Source organism: Hylobates moloch, unplaced genomic scaffold, assembly GCF_009828535.3.
Source record: "Hylobates moloch isolate HMO894 unplaced genomic scaffold, HMol_V3 SCAFFOLD_9, whole genome shotgun sequence".
NCBI classification, from domain to species: domain Eukaryota; kingdom Metazoa; phylum Chordata; class Mammalia; order Primates; family Hylobatidae; genus Hylobates; species Hylobates moloch.
In genome coordinates, this window is record NW_026652284.1 from 21,279,033 (window position 1) to 21,295,604 (window position 16,572).

Genomic DNA, 16,572 nt, shown 5'->3' on the forward strand with positions numbered 1-16,572 from the left:
GATTCAACAGGCACAAAAGTACTGTTTCGATGCTTAAATTTTTGGTTGCCTGTTAAAGTTTCTAAATGCTTACTCTTAATGCCTGTACTTAATCCTTCCTCCCCTATAGATGTGGAGAAATTTGAATTTCCGGCTGTGGTCCGCGACCACACTTTGAGTAGCACCACCCTACTCCACTTTGCCAACTACCCGGGTTCTCCAGCAGGCATCCCCACAGCCTCGCCTTCCAAACCTTACTCTAGAAAGCTGGGAGGCCAAGGGCAGGGGGTTCCAGGCAGAGCCCGGGGTCACTGGGTCTTGAACACCGGCTTGCGCTGCAGCCGCAGCACTCTGTACGTGTTGAGGCCGGGCACGTCGAAGCCGGGTGACAGTCCGTGGTGATCCAAGGGGTAGAAGTTGACCAGCTGCCCATGCTGGGCCTCAAGCGAGAGCCACGTGTCGCCGAGCGGCAGTGCGCAGGGGAACTCGCGGGCCACGTGCAGCTGGAAGACGCGGCCGTGCAGGTGGCGCAGCGCCAGAGTGCGGAACGCTGGGGGCACGAGCGCCTCCACTCGCGGACCGAACTGGCGCAGGTGCAGCTCGCCCGCCGGCCCGGCTCGCACCTCATAGAAGGTCAGGTTGGCGAAGGTGAAGTAGCCGGCGAAGGGGCGCGCGCTGGGCGGCGGAGCCGGGCCGGGCTCGGCCTCCCGGAGGGCGCGCTCCAGGGCGGGCAGGAGCTCATCGTAGGCCTGCGCCACCAGGTCGGGCCCGGGCGGCCGCGGCCCGGCCAGCAGCAGCACCAGGCCCAGGCGCAGTGGGGGCACCAGCGAGAAGGTGGCGGCGTAGCCGTCCAGGTCGCCGTCTTTGCGCACCACGCGGTAGCCCCGCTGCGCGTGGAACTCCCACGGCGTGCCCGTCTCGTTGGCGAAGTAGGCGCCCGGGCAGGCCAGCAGCGGCGCCAGCAAAGTCTTGGCCGCGTCGGGCCTCAGGAGCCGCCGGGGCCCGCCGCCCAGGAGCGCCACGGCCAACTTGGCCAGGTCGGCGGCGGTGGAGTACATCTGGCCCGACGGCCGGTACCAGCCCAGGTCATAGAGTGGCGCCGGCCGCCCGCTGCCGTAGAAGCCCGCGGCCAGGCGCGCGCGCACGACGGGCGTGAGGTCGAAGCCCGTGTCTGCCATCCCCAGCGGCTTCAGCACGTTCTCCGAGACCCAGCGCTGGTAGTCGCCCTGGGCGGTGTGAGCTGCCAGGACGTGGGCCAGGAGCGAGAAGGCCAGCGTGCTGTAATGGCACCTGGAAGGAGAGCAGTGGCAACTGGGACGGGGCCCCTCCTCACCTGCCCACGCTGTCTGAAATGCCACCAGTTTCATGGGACTGGGCGGGGCTGGGAAGGAACCTGCAAGACTTTGGAGCACTGACTCTAACTCTCTCTTCTACATCTGGGAAGAGCAAGGCCCAGAGAGGGGCAGGGAATTGCCCAGGGTCATACAGCAGGATGGAGGAGGGCTGGGCTCAGCAGTGCACCTGGGAAAGCTGTCACACAAATCTTATTGGTCCTTCACACTTTAGTATGATTTATCTTATCTAATGGAAAATTAAAGGCTTATACTGCTCTGGGGAAACAAAAATGATAGTGACCATGTATGAGGCAGTCTCACCCCTCCCTTCTTCCAGGCTGTGGCAGACACCAGTAACCAGCAAAAGGCCTCTTTTCTTTCCCAGAGCAAATACAGTTTCAGAAGCTCTAAAATAGTGCCTCAGAAAGGTGCAAGGATGGGTGAAAATTCACAAATTCTACTAGGCATTCCTGAACTCTGGGCCAACTTCCTTATTTTTGCAGATGAGGAAGATTAGTTTGATGAGTTTCACAGAGATAAAGTGCACCACCCAAGGTCACATTGCAATAAGTTATTCTCAGAGCTGAGAGGAGGACTCCAGCCTGAAGATGTCCAAGCATCTCCTCTCTCTGCATCACCTGGATCATTTCTTCCTTAAGGGAAGTGGTTCAGCATTTGGTTCAGCATTTGGAGAAGCAGAGAGACAAATTTGGAAAAGGGTCACTGACCAGCGGCTCAGACAGAGGCCCCTGAAGCCGGGGAGTGCCAGTGTCCTCTGTCCAGCCCCACAGCCCCACTGCTTCCAGAGTGGGGCTTCTCTGTTCAGTGGCCACCCAGCTATCCACTCCCCATCTGGTCAGCAACTCATTTATTTCCAACCTGGCAAAATCTGTATTCACCTTGCTTATTTGCTCACAAATAAGCGTGCAAACTCCATGAGGAGCAAACCGGGTGTTTAGCACCATCTGGGCAAAGTAGGTGCTCAATAAATGTTAAGCGGGTGAATGGAAACAACATTCCATTTAAACAGAACAGGATTCTGGGCCCAGCTCTCCCCTGCCTTGCTGGCCTCCCCTCACTAGGCCTTGGCCTTTCCAGCTGGGGCGCAGTTCTCTCCTGGCTCTGACCACCTAGGATGAGGTGATGTGGGCTCTTTGCCAGGCAGGTGTGTCTCCCCAGGAGGCTCCTAACATGAGGCTGGGCATCAGGGTATGCTCCTCACCTGGTTCCCGGGTCCACCACCAGCACATCATCCTTGAGCAGGTTCAGGGCCTCCTGGGTGCTGCCCTTCCACAGCAGTGAAGTGGAGCGCAGCCTTCTGGGCAGCCCTAGGGAGAAGCAGTGGTCAGACTTACCGGGCCCGGCTGAGGGTGGGATGGTGGGTCCCTGGGTGTACTCCCTCCCCACCTTCCGTGAGTTGAGAGATAACAACAACAAATCGGTTTTTTAAAAAAGAAAATCAGCCTAGCGTGGACTCCAGTCCTGCCTTCTCTTCCTGCCTGTGTGTCACTGGGCAGGTCACTGGGCCTCTCTGAGCCCCAGTCCTTCATCTGTAATATAAGGGAAATAATCCTTGTACCCAAGGGCTAATTAGATTAGATTAGATAAAATGTTTAGTATTGTGCCTGGCACATACTAACTGCTCAAAAAATAATTGCTATCAACTATAGAAAGTTTGGGGCTGGGCGCGGTGGTTCACACTTGTAATCCCAGCACTTTGGGAGGCCAAGGTGGGTGGATTGCCTGAGGTCAGGAGTTCGAGACCACGCTGGCCAACATGGTAAAACTCCATCTATTCTAAAAATACAAAAAAAGTAGCTGGACGTGGTGGCGTGCACCTGTAATCCCAGCTACTCAGGAGGTTGAGGCAGGGGAATTGCTTGAACCAGGGAGGTGGAGGTTGCAGTGAGCCGAGATCACACCACTGCACTCCAGCCTAGGTAACAGAGCGAGACTCCATCTCAAAAAAAAAAAAAGAGTTTGGTCCAGGTGTGGTGGCTCACACCTGTAATCCCAACACTTTGGGAAGCTGAGGCGGGAGGATCACTTGAGACCTGGAGTTTAAGACCAGCCTGGGCACCATAGCAAGACCCTATCTCTACAAAAAATAAATAATTAGCTGGACTCAGTGGCACGTGCCTATAGCCCTAGCTTCTTGGGAGGCTGAGGGAGGAGGATTGCTTGAGCCCAGGAGGCCAGGTTGCAGTGGGCCATATTCATACCACTGCACTCCAGCGTGGGAAACAGAGTGAGACCCTGCCAAAAGAAGGAGAAGGAGAAAGAGGAGGAGGAGGAAGGAGCCCCAGTTCTGTGTATGGGAGTGACACCAACCACATCCATTGACTGAGACTCGGGCCTGAACACACTTTGTAAAATGGTGACGTGGTGGGAACTCGAGGGATTCCTACCTTTTGGAGTTGATGGGTTTATGACTGCAGATATGACCAAAGGCGTTTGGGGCGGGGCAGACAGTACCTGTGTTCTCTCCCTTACCTGTGTCAATCACAGCAAAACCCAGCACCCCTCCCTCTAAAGGCCAAGAGAGGGTCCTTCAGAAGCTTTCAGAGCAATCCCTCCGCATCTGCCTTGCTCTTTCCTGATCCCGCCCTGCCCAATTCCCGTGCCCTGGCTTCATCTTCCAGTGCCAGCCTGCTCCTGCCCCCAACCTTGTCGACTTCATCTTGACTTATCATAGCTTTATGATTATAGTTTATTTTAATAAGTAATTAATTTACATGAGTCAAGAATCAAAGGAAATCAAAGCGTATAAAATGAAAAATTTTCCTCTTACCCGTCTCCCTAGCTACCCATTTCCCCAGCTACCCATTTCCCCTTCCTAGAGGCAACCTAATGTTTCAATCTCTTTAGCTCCCTTCCAAAGATATTCGACGCATATATAAGCTAATATATATATTACATATGTGTGTTATATAATATGTACATTACACATATATTCATATACACATCCATGATATATGTATATATTATTTTAATTATTTATATGGTAGCACACAAAATATGCTGTTACATGCTTTTTTCCTACTTAGTATTCTATCTTATCCCATCTCAGTACACACAGAACATGATTCTCCTTTTCTTAGCGCTGTACCATGTTTGATTGTACAGCTGTGTCATAGTTCATTTAGCCACTCCCGTATTGATGGACATTTAGGTTGTTTCAGTCTCTTGCTATTACAAACAGTGCTGTAGTGATCAACTGTGTATTATACATCCTCCATGCCAGACATGGATGAGTACATCTGTAAGAGAATTTCCTAGAAGTGAAATTGCTGAGTCAAGGGGGACACACATTTTAAATTGTGATATTACCAATTGCCCTCCATATGGCTGCACCAATTTAAATTCCCAGCATTGATGGGTAAGAAGGCCTGTTTTACCAAGACCTCACCAACTCAGGGCATCCATCATGTTCATATTTGCCAATCTGATGGAGGAAAACGTGTCTCAGTGTAGTTTTAATTTACATTTATATTGTTATGAATGAAGTTGAGCACCTTTTAATATTTCTTAATTTTTTTTTTTTTTTTTTTTTTTTGAGACAGAGTTTCTCTCTAGTCACCCAGGCTGGAGTGCAATGACGTGATCTCAGCTCACTGCAACCTCCGCCTTCCAGGTTCAAGTGATTCTCCTGCCTCAGTCTCTGGAGTAGCTAGGATTACAGGCACAAGCCACCACACCCAGCTGATTTTTTGTATTTTTAGTAGAGACAGGGTTTCACCATGTTGGCCAGGCTGGTCTGGAATTCCTGAGCTCAGCTGGTCCGTCCACCTCAGCCTTCCAAAGTGCTGGGATTAAAGGCATGAGCCACCATGCCCAGCCCTTAATATTCTTAAGAGTATTTTCTGTGAGCTGTCAATTCTGTTTCTCTCCTTTACCCATTTTTCTGCTGGGCTGTTGGTCTTTGTAATAATTTGTAGGTGACTTTTATATATTAAGGGAAATTAGGTCTTCCGTGTAGAATTGTTTACAAATATAAACTTTGTTTCTTTTTAGAGACCAGATCTTACTATGTCATCAATCATAGCTCAGTGCAGCCTTCAACTCCTGGGCTCAAGTGATCCTCCCACCTCAGCCTCCCGAGTAGCTAAGACTACAGGTATGTACCACCATGCCTGGGCTATTTTTTAAAAATTTTAGAGATGGGGTCTTACTATGTTGCCCAGACTGGCTTAGAATTCCTGGGCTCGAGTGATCCTCCCACCTCGGCCTCCCAAAGGACTGGGATGACAGGCATGAGCCACTGAGCCTGGCCACATACTGACTCGTTGACTTGCTGTTGCCTTATCAACTTGATTTTGGCCTACACTGATGAGTAAGACCTGCCAACTCATCTTGCTGTTTCTACTTGGTCTAAATTTCCAGGCTTCAGTTCAGCTTTTACCTCGAGAGCTGTTTCTTTCCCTGGCCCACCACCCACAACCCGTGAGAGGGATGTAGGGCCAGTTCAGGAAGCAGAGCCAAGAGTGAGCCCAGCCTGGCTAGATGACAACCTGTTCCTCAGCTTCCCCACCTGAAATGGTTTGGGTCAGCCTGAGTCAGTGCTGAGACTCACCTGAGAGCTGGCTGGCCATCCTTCGAAGGGTGACCGGTGAAGGCCTTGGGGCGGGGCCCACCTGCCCCAGCCCATCCATCAGGCCCTGCTGTTCAGCTGATGCCAGGCCCAGCGGGTTGTTAATGGTGAAGGTGCTGGCATACCGCTCCAGAGGGTCGTCTAGGGAGGCCACGATGCCCTCCTCCCACAGACGGTACAGCATGAGGACGGGAAAGATCTTGGAGATGCTGGCGATCCTAGATAATGTTGGGAATACAAGGGGTCAAAGGGCATCCTGTTGGCCCCACAACCCACCTCCTGCCCCCAGCCTGCAACCTTTTAGTGTTCTAAAAAAGCACTGCATCCCTGCTTAAGTCAACATCTCCGACAGAAATTAACCAGCCTCTGTGGAGCTGCCTTTGGGATGCTTGAGAACGTAACCAGAAGCCGAGGGGCTGAGGTGGGATGGATACCCTGGGCCAGGCTCTTTTCTAGCCATTTCCCATTCAGGGACAGACCTGGGTTTGGGTGGTGCCTCTGCCTCTCACTGGCCATGTGGCCTTGGGCAAGTTTCTAGACCCATCTAAGATTCAGTTTCATTGCCTGCTTCACCGGTTGTATTAATAAAAGGATGGAACGAGGTTGTGCATGCAAAGTGCCTGTCTACATACCTGGGAGGTGGTAAGTGCTCAATACATGATAGCACATATAACTGTTGGCCCCATGCCTGGCACAAAGCAGGTGCAATTTAAATACAATTCCCTCTGGACTCCTGTAAAACCCACAGTGTCCCCAGGAACAAATGTGTTCACTCTGCATCGTGAACTTTGAGGATCCTGCAGGCAGCATGCAGAAGGGGAGACTCCAGGTATGCAACTGAATGTCCCCATGTGTTTGCATCTGGGCCACTGCTGCCACTTGACAGGGACCTGGGGCAAGGACCCAGGAACTGGTTATGGTTCCTTTGTGGCACATGGTCAGGGTTGGGGGGATGGGCACAAGGTAGCCTTTTCTAGTTTGGGAGGTTTAGGGCTAAGGTTCTTTCCAGAGGGGATTCCTTCCTGACCTTTTACCCCGTCATGTAACACTGGGCACTCACTGGACTTCAGTCCTCTCTGGACTTCAGTCTCCTCTTCTATAAAACTGTCAAGACTTCATAATACGCCCTGGCAGATTAGACCCCAGCCATGACTCTCTTCAGTATCCTTACCTCCTAGGTCCCTCTTGCCCACCCATCCCTTACCCCCCCACAGGACCCTAGAGATCACCCAGCTGACCTGTACATGGTGTACTCATTGGGTGCCCCAGAAGCCGGGTCTGAGCCATTCGTCTTCCCAAAGTTCCCTGTCCAGAGCACAGTGTCATTGTGGATGACAACTGCAGACATGGCAGCCACGCCTGGGGCAGACATTGCCTGGCGCAGGATCTGGTCCACCTTGAGGGAGAAGAACAGGTGCAGTGACAGGCCCCCCTGCCCTCACCCTCAGTAATCATCTGCACAGCCACCCTCTTCCACAGTCACACCCTGCATGCAGCACTCCAGTGAGCCTCCAAACCATGCCCCATGCCCCATGCACTGGGGCCCCCACCGTTGGGCTTCTTCATAAGATGTTTTCTCAAAGAAACAGTTTCTTAGCAAAATAAAAAAAAGGAGAGGGGGTTAAAATGACTGCTTTAAGGCTGGGCATGGTGGCTCATGCCTGTAATCTCAGCACTTTGGGAAGCCAAAGCGGGCAGATCACCTGAGGTCAGGAGTTTGAGACCAGTCTGGCCAACATGGTGAAACCCTGTCTCTACTAAAAATACAAAAAATTAGCTGGGCATGGTGGCAGGCACCTGTAATCCCAGCTACTAGGGAGGCTGAGGCAGGAGAATCACTTGAACCCAGGAGGCAGAGGTTGCAGTGAGCCAAGATCTCGCCACTGCACTCCACCCCAGGCAACAAGAGCGAAACTCCGTCTCAAAAAAAAAAACAAAAACAAAAACAAAAAAACCAACAGCTGCTTTAGTCAAACCCATGTCTGATGCCCTAAAAAACCTCCAATAGGCCTAGCCTGAACCCCTAGTGTTGGGAAATTCACTATTAATACAGTGCCCGTAGGCCCTCTTTGCACATTTGTTTGGTTATTTATTTATTTATTTTATTTTGTTTTTAGATGAAGTCTCACCCTGTCACCCAGGCTAGAGTACAGTAGCTCAAGCACAGCTCACTGCAGCCTCAACCTTCCAGGCTCAAGTGATCCTCCCGCCTCAACCTGTGGAGTAGCTGGGAGTACAGGCACATGCTACCACACCCGGTTAATTTTTTAATTTTTTGTAGAGAAGGCGTCTCACCGTGTAGACCAGAGTGGTCTCCAACTCCTGACCTCAAGCAGTCTTCCCACCTCAGCCTCCCAACGTGCTGTGATTACAGGTATGAGCCACCTCACTTAGCCTGAACATTTATTGAAAATACTTCATCATTTTCAATGATGAAGTGCAGTGATGATAACAGCTGACATTTATTGGACGTTTAGAATGTGCCAGGCATGGCATAAAGTGATTTTCATACATTGTCTCCTTTCATCCTCATGAGTCAGTGCTAATTTCTGCCCATTTTACAGATGAGAAATGAGAGCCTAAGAGATATGAGGTGACTTGCCCAAGTGGCTACTGGCTGATGGAATCAAGATTGGAACCTTGTGCTAAGTCCAGCCCCACTTCTTTTTTTGTTGTTTTGGTTTTTGGTTTTTGGTTTTTTGAGAGCAGAGTCTAGCTCTGTGCCCAGGCTGGAGTTCAGTGACATCATCTCTGCTCACTGCGACCTCCGCCTCCTGGATTCAAGCAATTCTCCTGCCTCAGCCCCCCGAGTAGCTGGGATTACAGGCATATGCCATCAAGTGCGGCTAATTTTTGTATTTTTAGTAGAGACAGGGTTTCACCATGTTGGCCAGGCTGGTCTCGAACTCCTGACCTCAGGTGATCCATCCGCCTCAGCCTCCCAAAGTGCTAGGATTACAGGCGTGAGCCACTGCACCTGGCCCCTACAACTTAATTAACTGCTGGACCACCTTGCCAAGTGATTTTACATATCCTTGGCTGAGCTTGGTCCACCTCCACTTTCCATCCCTGCACTAACTTTGCCTTTCTTTTCCTCACTCTGTCGCCCTGGCTGGAGTGCAGTGGCACGATCTCGGCTCACTGCAACCTCTGCCTCCTGGATTCAAGCGATTTTCCTGCCTCAGCCTCCTGAGAAGCTAGGATTACAGGCATATGCCACCATGCCTGGCTGATTTTTTATACATTTTCAGTAGAAACAGGCTTTCACCATGTTGGTCAGGCTGGTCTTGAACTCCTGACCTCATGATCCACCCATCTCGGCCTCCCAAAGTGCTGGGGTTACAGGTGTGAGCCACCGCGCCTGGCTCTAACTTTGCCTTTCTGAGCCTCTGTCTCCCCCTCAATAGATATGGACTCATGAGGAATGCATGTAAGTGGTTACATGGCAATGGCGCATACCAGGTGCTCAGCAGAAGGCAGCATGGTTATTATTGTTGCTTTTTTGAAAATTTGCTATAACTCCTGAAGGCCACATAGCACCCTTCTGTTCTCTCCCCTTCACAAAAACCTTTCAGGTATTTGCAAGCAGTGATTCTTGTCTCTGCATTGGCCCACGCGTTCTCTTCTCAGGACTCAACAGCGCTTTCTCTTTAACTGTTCCTCGGATGACAGTTTTGAGTCTCCCCCGCCATGCTGCAGCTCATATACTTCTGATCACGTTTCACTCATCTCCATGTCTCCCATGGAGGGTGACCCAAGTGGCTGGGCTCTGACTGGCACAGACTAGAGCTGACTGACACCTGCCTCTAGGGTTTGGCCATCCTGCAATGGTAAATGTTGTGTTGGGGAGCATGGAGTGTTTAATCATATCGCGGTGGCCTCTGCAATATGGGATCTATCATCCTCTCCTGTCTCAGCTTCCCTACTTCCCACCTATGGCCTCTCAGTTCTCTGTATGTGTCATATACTTTCTGCAGCCTCCAGGCCCTTCCAAGTGCTGTTCCATCTGTCTGGAGCACACCTCTCTATCCCCAGGCTCCCTCACCACACACACGTCATCTGGGCATCTGCTACTTATTCACATCTCAGCCTAGACACCACTTTCTCCAGAAGCCCTCTCTGACCCTAAGGCCTGTTCCTTTGTGCCCCCCAAAGTCCCCTAAACTTTTCTTACCCTCACTCTTGCCCCAGGGTTATAAATGTTTGGTGTCTTCACTGTTCCTCTCACTTCCAGATTAGTAATTTCTTGAGAGCAGGTCAGTGTCTTCTTCCTGCTGTATCCATAGTGCCTAGCACAGAGTAGATGCTCAAGAAATACATGTTGGATGGATGAATGAATGAATGCTACTGCCAGCACAGAGGAACTGCCCTCCCCTTCATCACCCAGGCCCAGGCCACACGCCCAGTTTCCTCCTGGGTCATCACTGACCTTTTCCAGGGCCTGCTTCAACACGGGGAGTGGGTGGGCCAGGGGCACGGGCTCAGGGTGCCGGGGACACATCCTCACAGGGGGAGAGGTCTCCTCTGGTCCCAGGGAACCTGGAGGGAACATCACATGGTGAGGAGGGGACAGAGATCAGGATAGGAATCTAGGGGGAAAGTGGCAGCAAAGGCCAGAGCAGTGCCTCAAGGACAGCCCTCCCCAGCCAAGCCGAGCCGGGGGAATATCAGGGTGCAGAGACCTGCCCTAGCCCCTGAGGGGCCTATGGAGCAGAGTGCGCCCTTAGGGAGGAGGCACAGCCCTGCAGGCCACAGCTCCTGATTGGTGATCGCTGTACTCCCCTCTCTTGCTTAACCAGCTTCGCATCTCCCTGTGGTCAGCGGACTTAGACCATTCTGGCTGCGTGGGGCAGGCTCAGCCACATCTGTCTGTCTGACCTGCCCTCATCCTGATTATGTGTTTGGGTGGACTTCGAGCCCTACTTAGGACCCAGGCCTAAACCACAGCGACAACTCATTCTCTCACCAGAGCTGAGCATCGGGGCTTTGGGGGCCTGAGTCTGTTCTGCCTTTGTCCAGGTGTGTGGCTTCCTTGGCACCTCAGGGGAGAAGGTGAAGTGCTGGCAGGATAGGATTCAGGCTGTGATACCATCACAGCAGCACCCAAGCCTTTTCTTCTAAGGCTGGAGTGGGGTGTGAAGGTGGATGAGCACCCTCCAGGACTATTAATACATCCTCCTCATCTTCCACTGCGCCCTGAGACTCCACCCAAAACTAAGACAAGGTTCCTGTGGTAGGTTTCATATGACCATAAATTCTTTTTTTTTTTTGGAGACAAGAGTCTCACCCTGTTGCCCAGGCTGGAGTGCAATGGTACTATCTCAGCTCACTGCAACCTCTGCCTCTCGGGTTCAAGCGATTCTCCTGCCTCAGCCTCCCGAGTAGCTGGGACTACAGGCAGCCACCACCATGCCCAACTCATGTTTGTATTTTTAGTAAAGCCAAGGTTTCACTATGTTGGTCAGGCTGGTCATGAACTCCTGACCTCAGGTGATCCGCCCGCCTCGGCCTCCCAAAGTGCTGAGATTGCAGGCATGAGCCACCGTGCTCAGCCATATGACCATAAATTCTGTCAGCTCCTTCCACCTTTGAAGCTGGCTGGCTTTGTGACTTGCTTTGGCCGAAAGAATGAGGTGGAACAAATTGCGACCTTCCTAGGCTAGACCTTAAGGGGCTTACTCCCTGCGAACACTGCCACCTTGTGGACAGGTCTGGGATAGCGGCCTTGAGAGCGAGAGTCCACGCTGAGGGAGAGGCCGCCCCCCTCGACCGGACCCCCAAGTCGACTTGCCCAGTGCACCAGAGAGAGCCCAAGCTAGACCAGCAGCAGAGCTGCCAGCCAGCCCACAGAATCATGGGAAATAATCACTTGCTTTGTCTGAAGCCAGTAGGCTTTGGGGTGGTTTGTTACGTAGCAATAGATAACTGACACAGTCCCAAACAGGAAAATTACAAACCTGAGGGAGGATTTCTCAACAACCCCGTGACATGGGTTTCACAGAATAGGGTGGTCCCAGCTAGAGCCTAGGCTTTGCTCAGCCTGGGACCCAGGTGGGGGCTAGTGTCCACAGTGGTGCTCCTCCCGCTTTAATTGACAAACAAAGGGCCTGGTAGGTATCACTAGCAGTGGTGGCTCCTTTATTGGGCCTTGACCCATTCGGGAAGGAGGGGCTCCAAGGCTTGGCAGCTGCTGCCCCTGAACACCTGTGAGTTGTTCCTTTTGAGGTCTTAGATACAGCTGCAGGAAGGTCTTGAAAGGGGGCTAGAGCCTGGAGATTCCATCATGGCGGCCAAAGGCAGAGGAAGGGAAACACCGTTTGCTCTTCCTTTGGTGTCCTTGAATTTTACCCCCAAACTGGGTGTCTTGAAGAAACCCCAGTGGCATCAGGATCCTCATTTTATACACGAGGACATCGAGGTACAGAGAGGTCACAAGACTGTCCCAAAGATGCACAGCTAGTGAGAGCTGGACTCAGAATGGAGTCCAGAGCTTCTGAGTCTAAATCTTATGGTCCTCCCCTGCACACTAGAATCAGGGGCAGCAGCTGAAAGCCCAGGAGGACCCAGGGGGCTATGGGGAGGAACTCAAGGCTGTCTCTGCACTCACCGGTCTTCAGCTTGGGGAGGTGATACTGCCACAGGAAGCAGCCAGTCATGACCACTGAGAGCAGGCAGAAGAAGCTGCAGATGGCCGGGAGGAGCCACTTCTTCTTCACTTTCAGCAAGTTGGGCCACCAGCCATCCTGGGAGAGCAAGGACATAAGGTACAGTCCCCTTGGGGGTCAGTCAGAGGGAAGAGAGGGACCCTAACCCGGGCCCCTCCTAGGTCTCAGGTTAGCCAGACGTCACAAGAGCCCACAGCTTTGGATAAATTTCACAGTTGTGAAACCAATGCCCTTCCCAGTGTGACTCTTTCAATAGTTCTGCCCTGCAAGAGCACCCACCCCTCTGCTTGCTGTACCTCGTTCCCCTATGGACTTAGTGAAATATCATAAGACCAGCTGAAATGCCACCACCTCCAGGAAGCTTTCCTCAACTCTCCTGTATTAGTCTGTTCTCACACTGCTAATAAAGGCATACCCAAGACAGTAATTTATAAAGGAAAGAGGTTTAATTGACTCACAGTTCAACATGGTTGGGGAGGCCTCAAAAAACTTACAAGTATGGCACATATTTCATTCTTCTACTTATATAAAATGTCTAGATAGACAACCCATAGAGGCAGAAAGTACATTACTGGTTGCCAGGGGATGGGGGTAGCAAGGAATGAAGAGTCACTGCTAATGGCTATGAGTTTTTGTGGGGGTGATGAAAATGTTCTAAAATTGATTATGGTGCTAATGGCACAATCTTGTAAATATGCTATAACCACTGAATTGTACACTTAACAATGCTGAATTTTGTGTCATATGAATTATATCTCAATACAATTCCTTAAAAATAATAGTACCTACTTGTATTCAGTTGCAAGGATTAAATGAGTTAATAAATTAGAACAGTAGCTAGCACATGGTAACACTACATGTGTGTTAGCTATTATTGAATGCCTCCTATGTGCTAGGCACTGAGCCAGATATTGAGGATATACTGGTGAACAGAAAGGAACTCTTCCCTGCCTTTTGGAGGTTTACAGTTTTATGAGGAGAAGGGTGTTAACCAAATACATTGCATTAACTCCTCCTTGCCTACTTCCCTTTCTGAAAGGCACATCTTCCACTTCTGTCCTACAAACGTGGTATTTCTCCCCCTTCCCTCTATCCTCAGTACACACGCAATCCCTCGGTAGTGAATTACCATATGAGAAATGAAAGGAGACATCACTACAGATCCTACAGAGAAATATTATGAACAACTTTATACCAATCCATTTGACAGTTTAAATGTGGACAAATTCCCTGAAAGATGCAATCCCCAGGTGATCTCATGCACAAGGACACCAGCCACATGCTAATGGTTTCCAATTCTCTTCTGCCCAGCTTTCTCCCCTCTACTTCAGACTCCCATTTCAACTGCCTCCCAAGCATTTCCACCTGGAAGTCCTCAAGCATCTGGAACTCAACATCCGAAGCAGAAAACTCACTTGTTTCACCCCCTCCTCCTTCTCTCTTATTTTCAACATCACCTCATGGCACCTGCCTCCACTTAGTCATGCTTCGGGGTCTGCCTGGGCCCCTCTATGTCCTTCAATCCTTACCTCCAGCCAGTCATCAAGCCCTCCTGGCCTGTTACAATTAGAAAATATTTCAAGCTTACTGAAAAATACACACTGGGCCCAGTGGTTCACTCCTATTATCCTAGCACTTTGGGAGGCCAAGATGGGAGGATCACTTGAGCTCAGGAGTTTGAGACCAGCCTGGGCAACATAGTAAGACCCTTTCTCTACAAAAAAAACTTAAACATTGGCTGGGTGAAGTGGCTCACACCTGTAAACCTAGCACTTTGAGAGGCCAAGGTGGATGGATCACTTGAGCCCAGGAGTTCAAGACCAGCCTGGGCAACATGGCAAAACCTCGCCTCTACAAAAAATACAAAAATTAGCCAGGTGTAGTGGCGTGTGCCTGTAATCCCAGCTACTCAAGAGGCTGAGGTGGGAAAATCACTTGAGCTTGGGAGGTGGAGGTTGCTGTAGGCCAAGATCACACCATTGCACTCCAGCCTAGATGACAGAGCGAGACCCTGTCTCAAAATAAATAAATATAAAAATAAAAATTAGCTGGGTGTGGTGGTACGTGCCTGTGGTCCCAGCTGCTCGGGAGTCTGAGGTGGGAGGATTGCTTGAGCCTGAGAGGTCGTTGAGGCTGCAGTGAGCCATGATCGCACCACTACATGCCAGCCTGGACGACAGAGCAAGACCCTGTTTCTCTCTCTCTCTGCATATGTATATACATATATATATATACACACACACACACACACACACACACATATACATATATACACACACATATATTCATATATATAATGGTGCCATACATATATATATATAGAGAGAGAGAGAGAGAGAGAGAGAGGGAGACAGACAGACAGGCTTATAATGTAATGAATCCTTGGGCACTCAACACTCAACTTTGTTGAATCTTAACATTTTATCATATTTTTCTCATGTATTTACATTTTTCAAATATACTATGTCCTTACTTATTTACTTTGTCTGTTCAGGCTCCCCATCCCATAAGGATTGTTGTTTGTTTTGTTTACTGAGGTATTCCCAGTACCCAAACAGTTCCTGCAACATAGCAGACCCTAATAAATATTTGTTAAATGAATGACTGGGTGAAAATAAAACATCCTAGGTGGAGTTGAAGTCCTCTGTGTACCTTTCATGGATCTCAGTCCCTTCCTGCTCTCCCCAAATGTAACACCTGTGCTTGATCTTGGTGTTTATCATAATTATGCACGTTTATTCTTTTACTATGTGTTTATGTTTCCATAAACAGCATGTAGTATTGTTTTGCACATTTTTGAATGTAAATAAATGATTTCATACTGTATAATCCTCCTGCAACTTGCTTTTTATTCAGTTAGCTAACTACAGTTCTGGGTTATTCATTTTGACTTCTGTAGAGTGTGTTGTTGTATAAACATACTGGGTAGTGTAGTAGTTAGAGCCAAGGGCCAGACTACCTTAAAAACGTAACTATTTTACAGTCCAGTTGGGAGTCCTGTGCTAGAAGTGAAATTTCTGGGTGGCAAGGTACAGCCGTCTTCAACTTAGCTCCATACTATTCTGTTCCTCTCTAAAGTTGTCATGCCAATTTGCACTCGTCCCACCTTTGATTCTCATTGCTATTAATGTTTCTAATCTGCATCTTCTTGGTGACTAATAATGTTGAATACCTTTTCATGTATTTATTGTATGTATTTGGGTTTGATTTTCTGCAGTTGGACTGTTCTCCTTTGCCTGGTCTTTTTCTATTCTCTTTACTTATTAGAGTTCTTCATATGCTCTTGTTTGTGGCTTGATTTTCACTCTGTGTTGATAACTTTTGTGGAGAGACAGAATAGTGTAGTGGTGAATCCATGGCCAGATTGCCTGATTTGCAGTCTTAGCTCAGCCACTTACCACTGTGTGACCTTAAGAAAATCACTTAACCTCCCTGTGCTTCTATTTCCTTGCCTGTAAAATGGGGATGATAATAGTGCTTACCTCATAAAGTTGTAAGGATTAGATGAGTTGATGTATAAAAATAACATTATCTGACACATTGTAAGCCCTGTTAGCTATTACAGTATTTGGGGATTGTTTTGAGACAGTCTCACTCTGTCACCCAGGCTGGAGTGCAGTGATGTAATCAGTTTTTGCATTTTTTGTAGAGACAGGGTCTCACTATGTTGCTCAGGCTGGTCTCAAACTCCTGGGCTCAAGCAATCCTCCCACCTTGACTTCTGAAAGTGCTGGGATTACAGGCATGAATCACTGTGCCTGGCCAACTATTACAGTATTTTTTAATATAAGGGCTTTTGGTTTTGATTTTGGTTGTTGCCAAATTTATCAGTATTGTCTTTTTGGTTTGCATTGCGTATATGGTGCGTGTGTGTGCTTAAGAAATCTTTCTTCTCACAGAGGTCAGAAATAGAGGTTTTTGTACTTTTACACACAAAAGAATTTTTGGTTATAGAATAAAGTAGGGATCCAATTTTATTTTTCCATATGGATAATCAATAGTC

The 16,572-nt window shown here is 49.5% G+C and overlaps 1 protein-coding gene across 1 annotated transcript; it reads right to left on the minus strand.

Annotated features, from left to right (window-relative positions):
- Positions 1–287: 287 nt before the first annotated feature.
- Positions 288–12,575, minus strand: LACTBL1 (lactamase beta like 1). The gene is made up of 6 exons (XM_032758475.1): positions 12,512–12,575; positions 10,334–10,443; positions 7,143–7,300; positions 5,887–6,122; positions 2,536–2,641; positions 288–1,269 (listed from the first exon to the last, which is right to left on the minus strand). The coding sequence occupies exons 1-6, from the start codon at positions 12,558–12,560 to the stop codon at positions 288–290; spliced, it is 1,641 nt and encodes a 546-aa protein (XP_032614366.1). The 5' UTR covers positions 12,561–12,575.
- Between the last annotated feature and the right edge of the window lie 3,997 nt (positions 12,576–16,572).

Excerpts from the sequence above, each read along its gene's own strand:
- LACTBL1 (XM_032758475.1), bottom strand. The coding sequence starts at position 12,560 with ATGACTGGCTGCTTCCTGTGGCAGTATCACCTCCCCAAGCTGAAGACC. Across the intron at positions 7,301-10,333 it reads TGAAGCAGGCCCTGGAAAAG|GTGGACCAGATCCTGCGCCA; the intron begins GTCAGTGATGAC and ends TTCTCCCTCAAG. Across the intron at positions 6,123-7,142 it reads AATGAGTACACCATGTACAG|GATCGCCAGCATCTCCAAGA; the intron begins GTCAGCTGGGTG and ends AACATTATCTAG.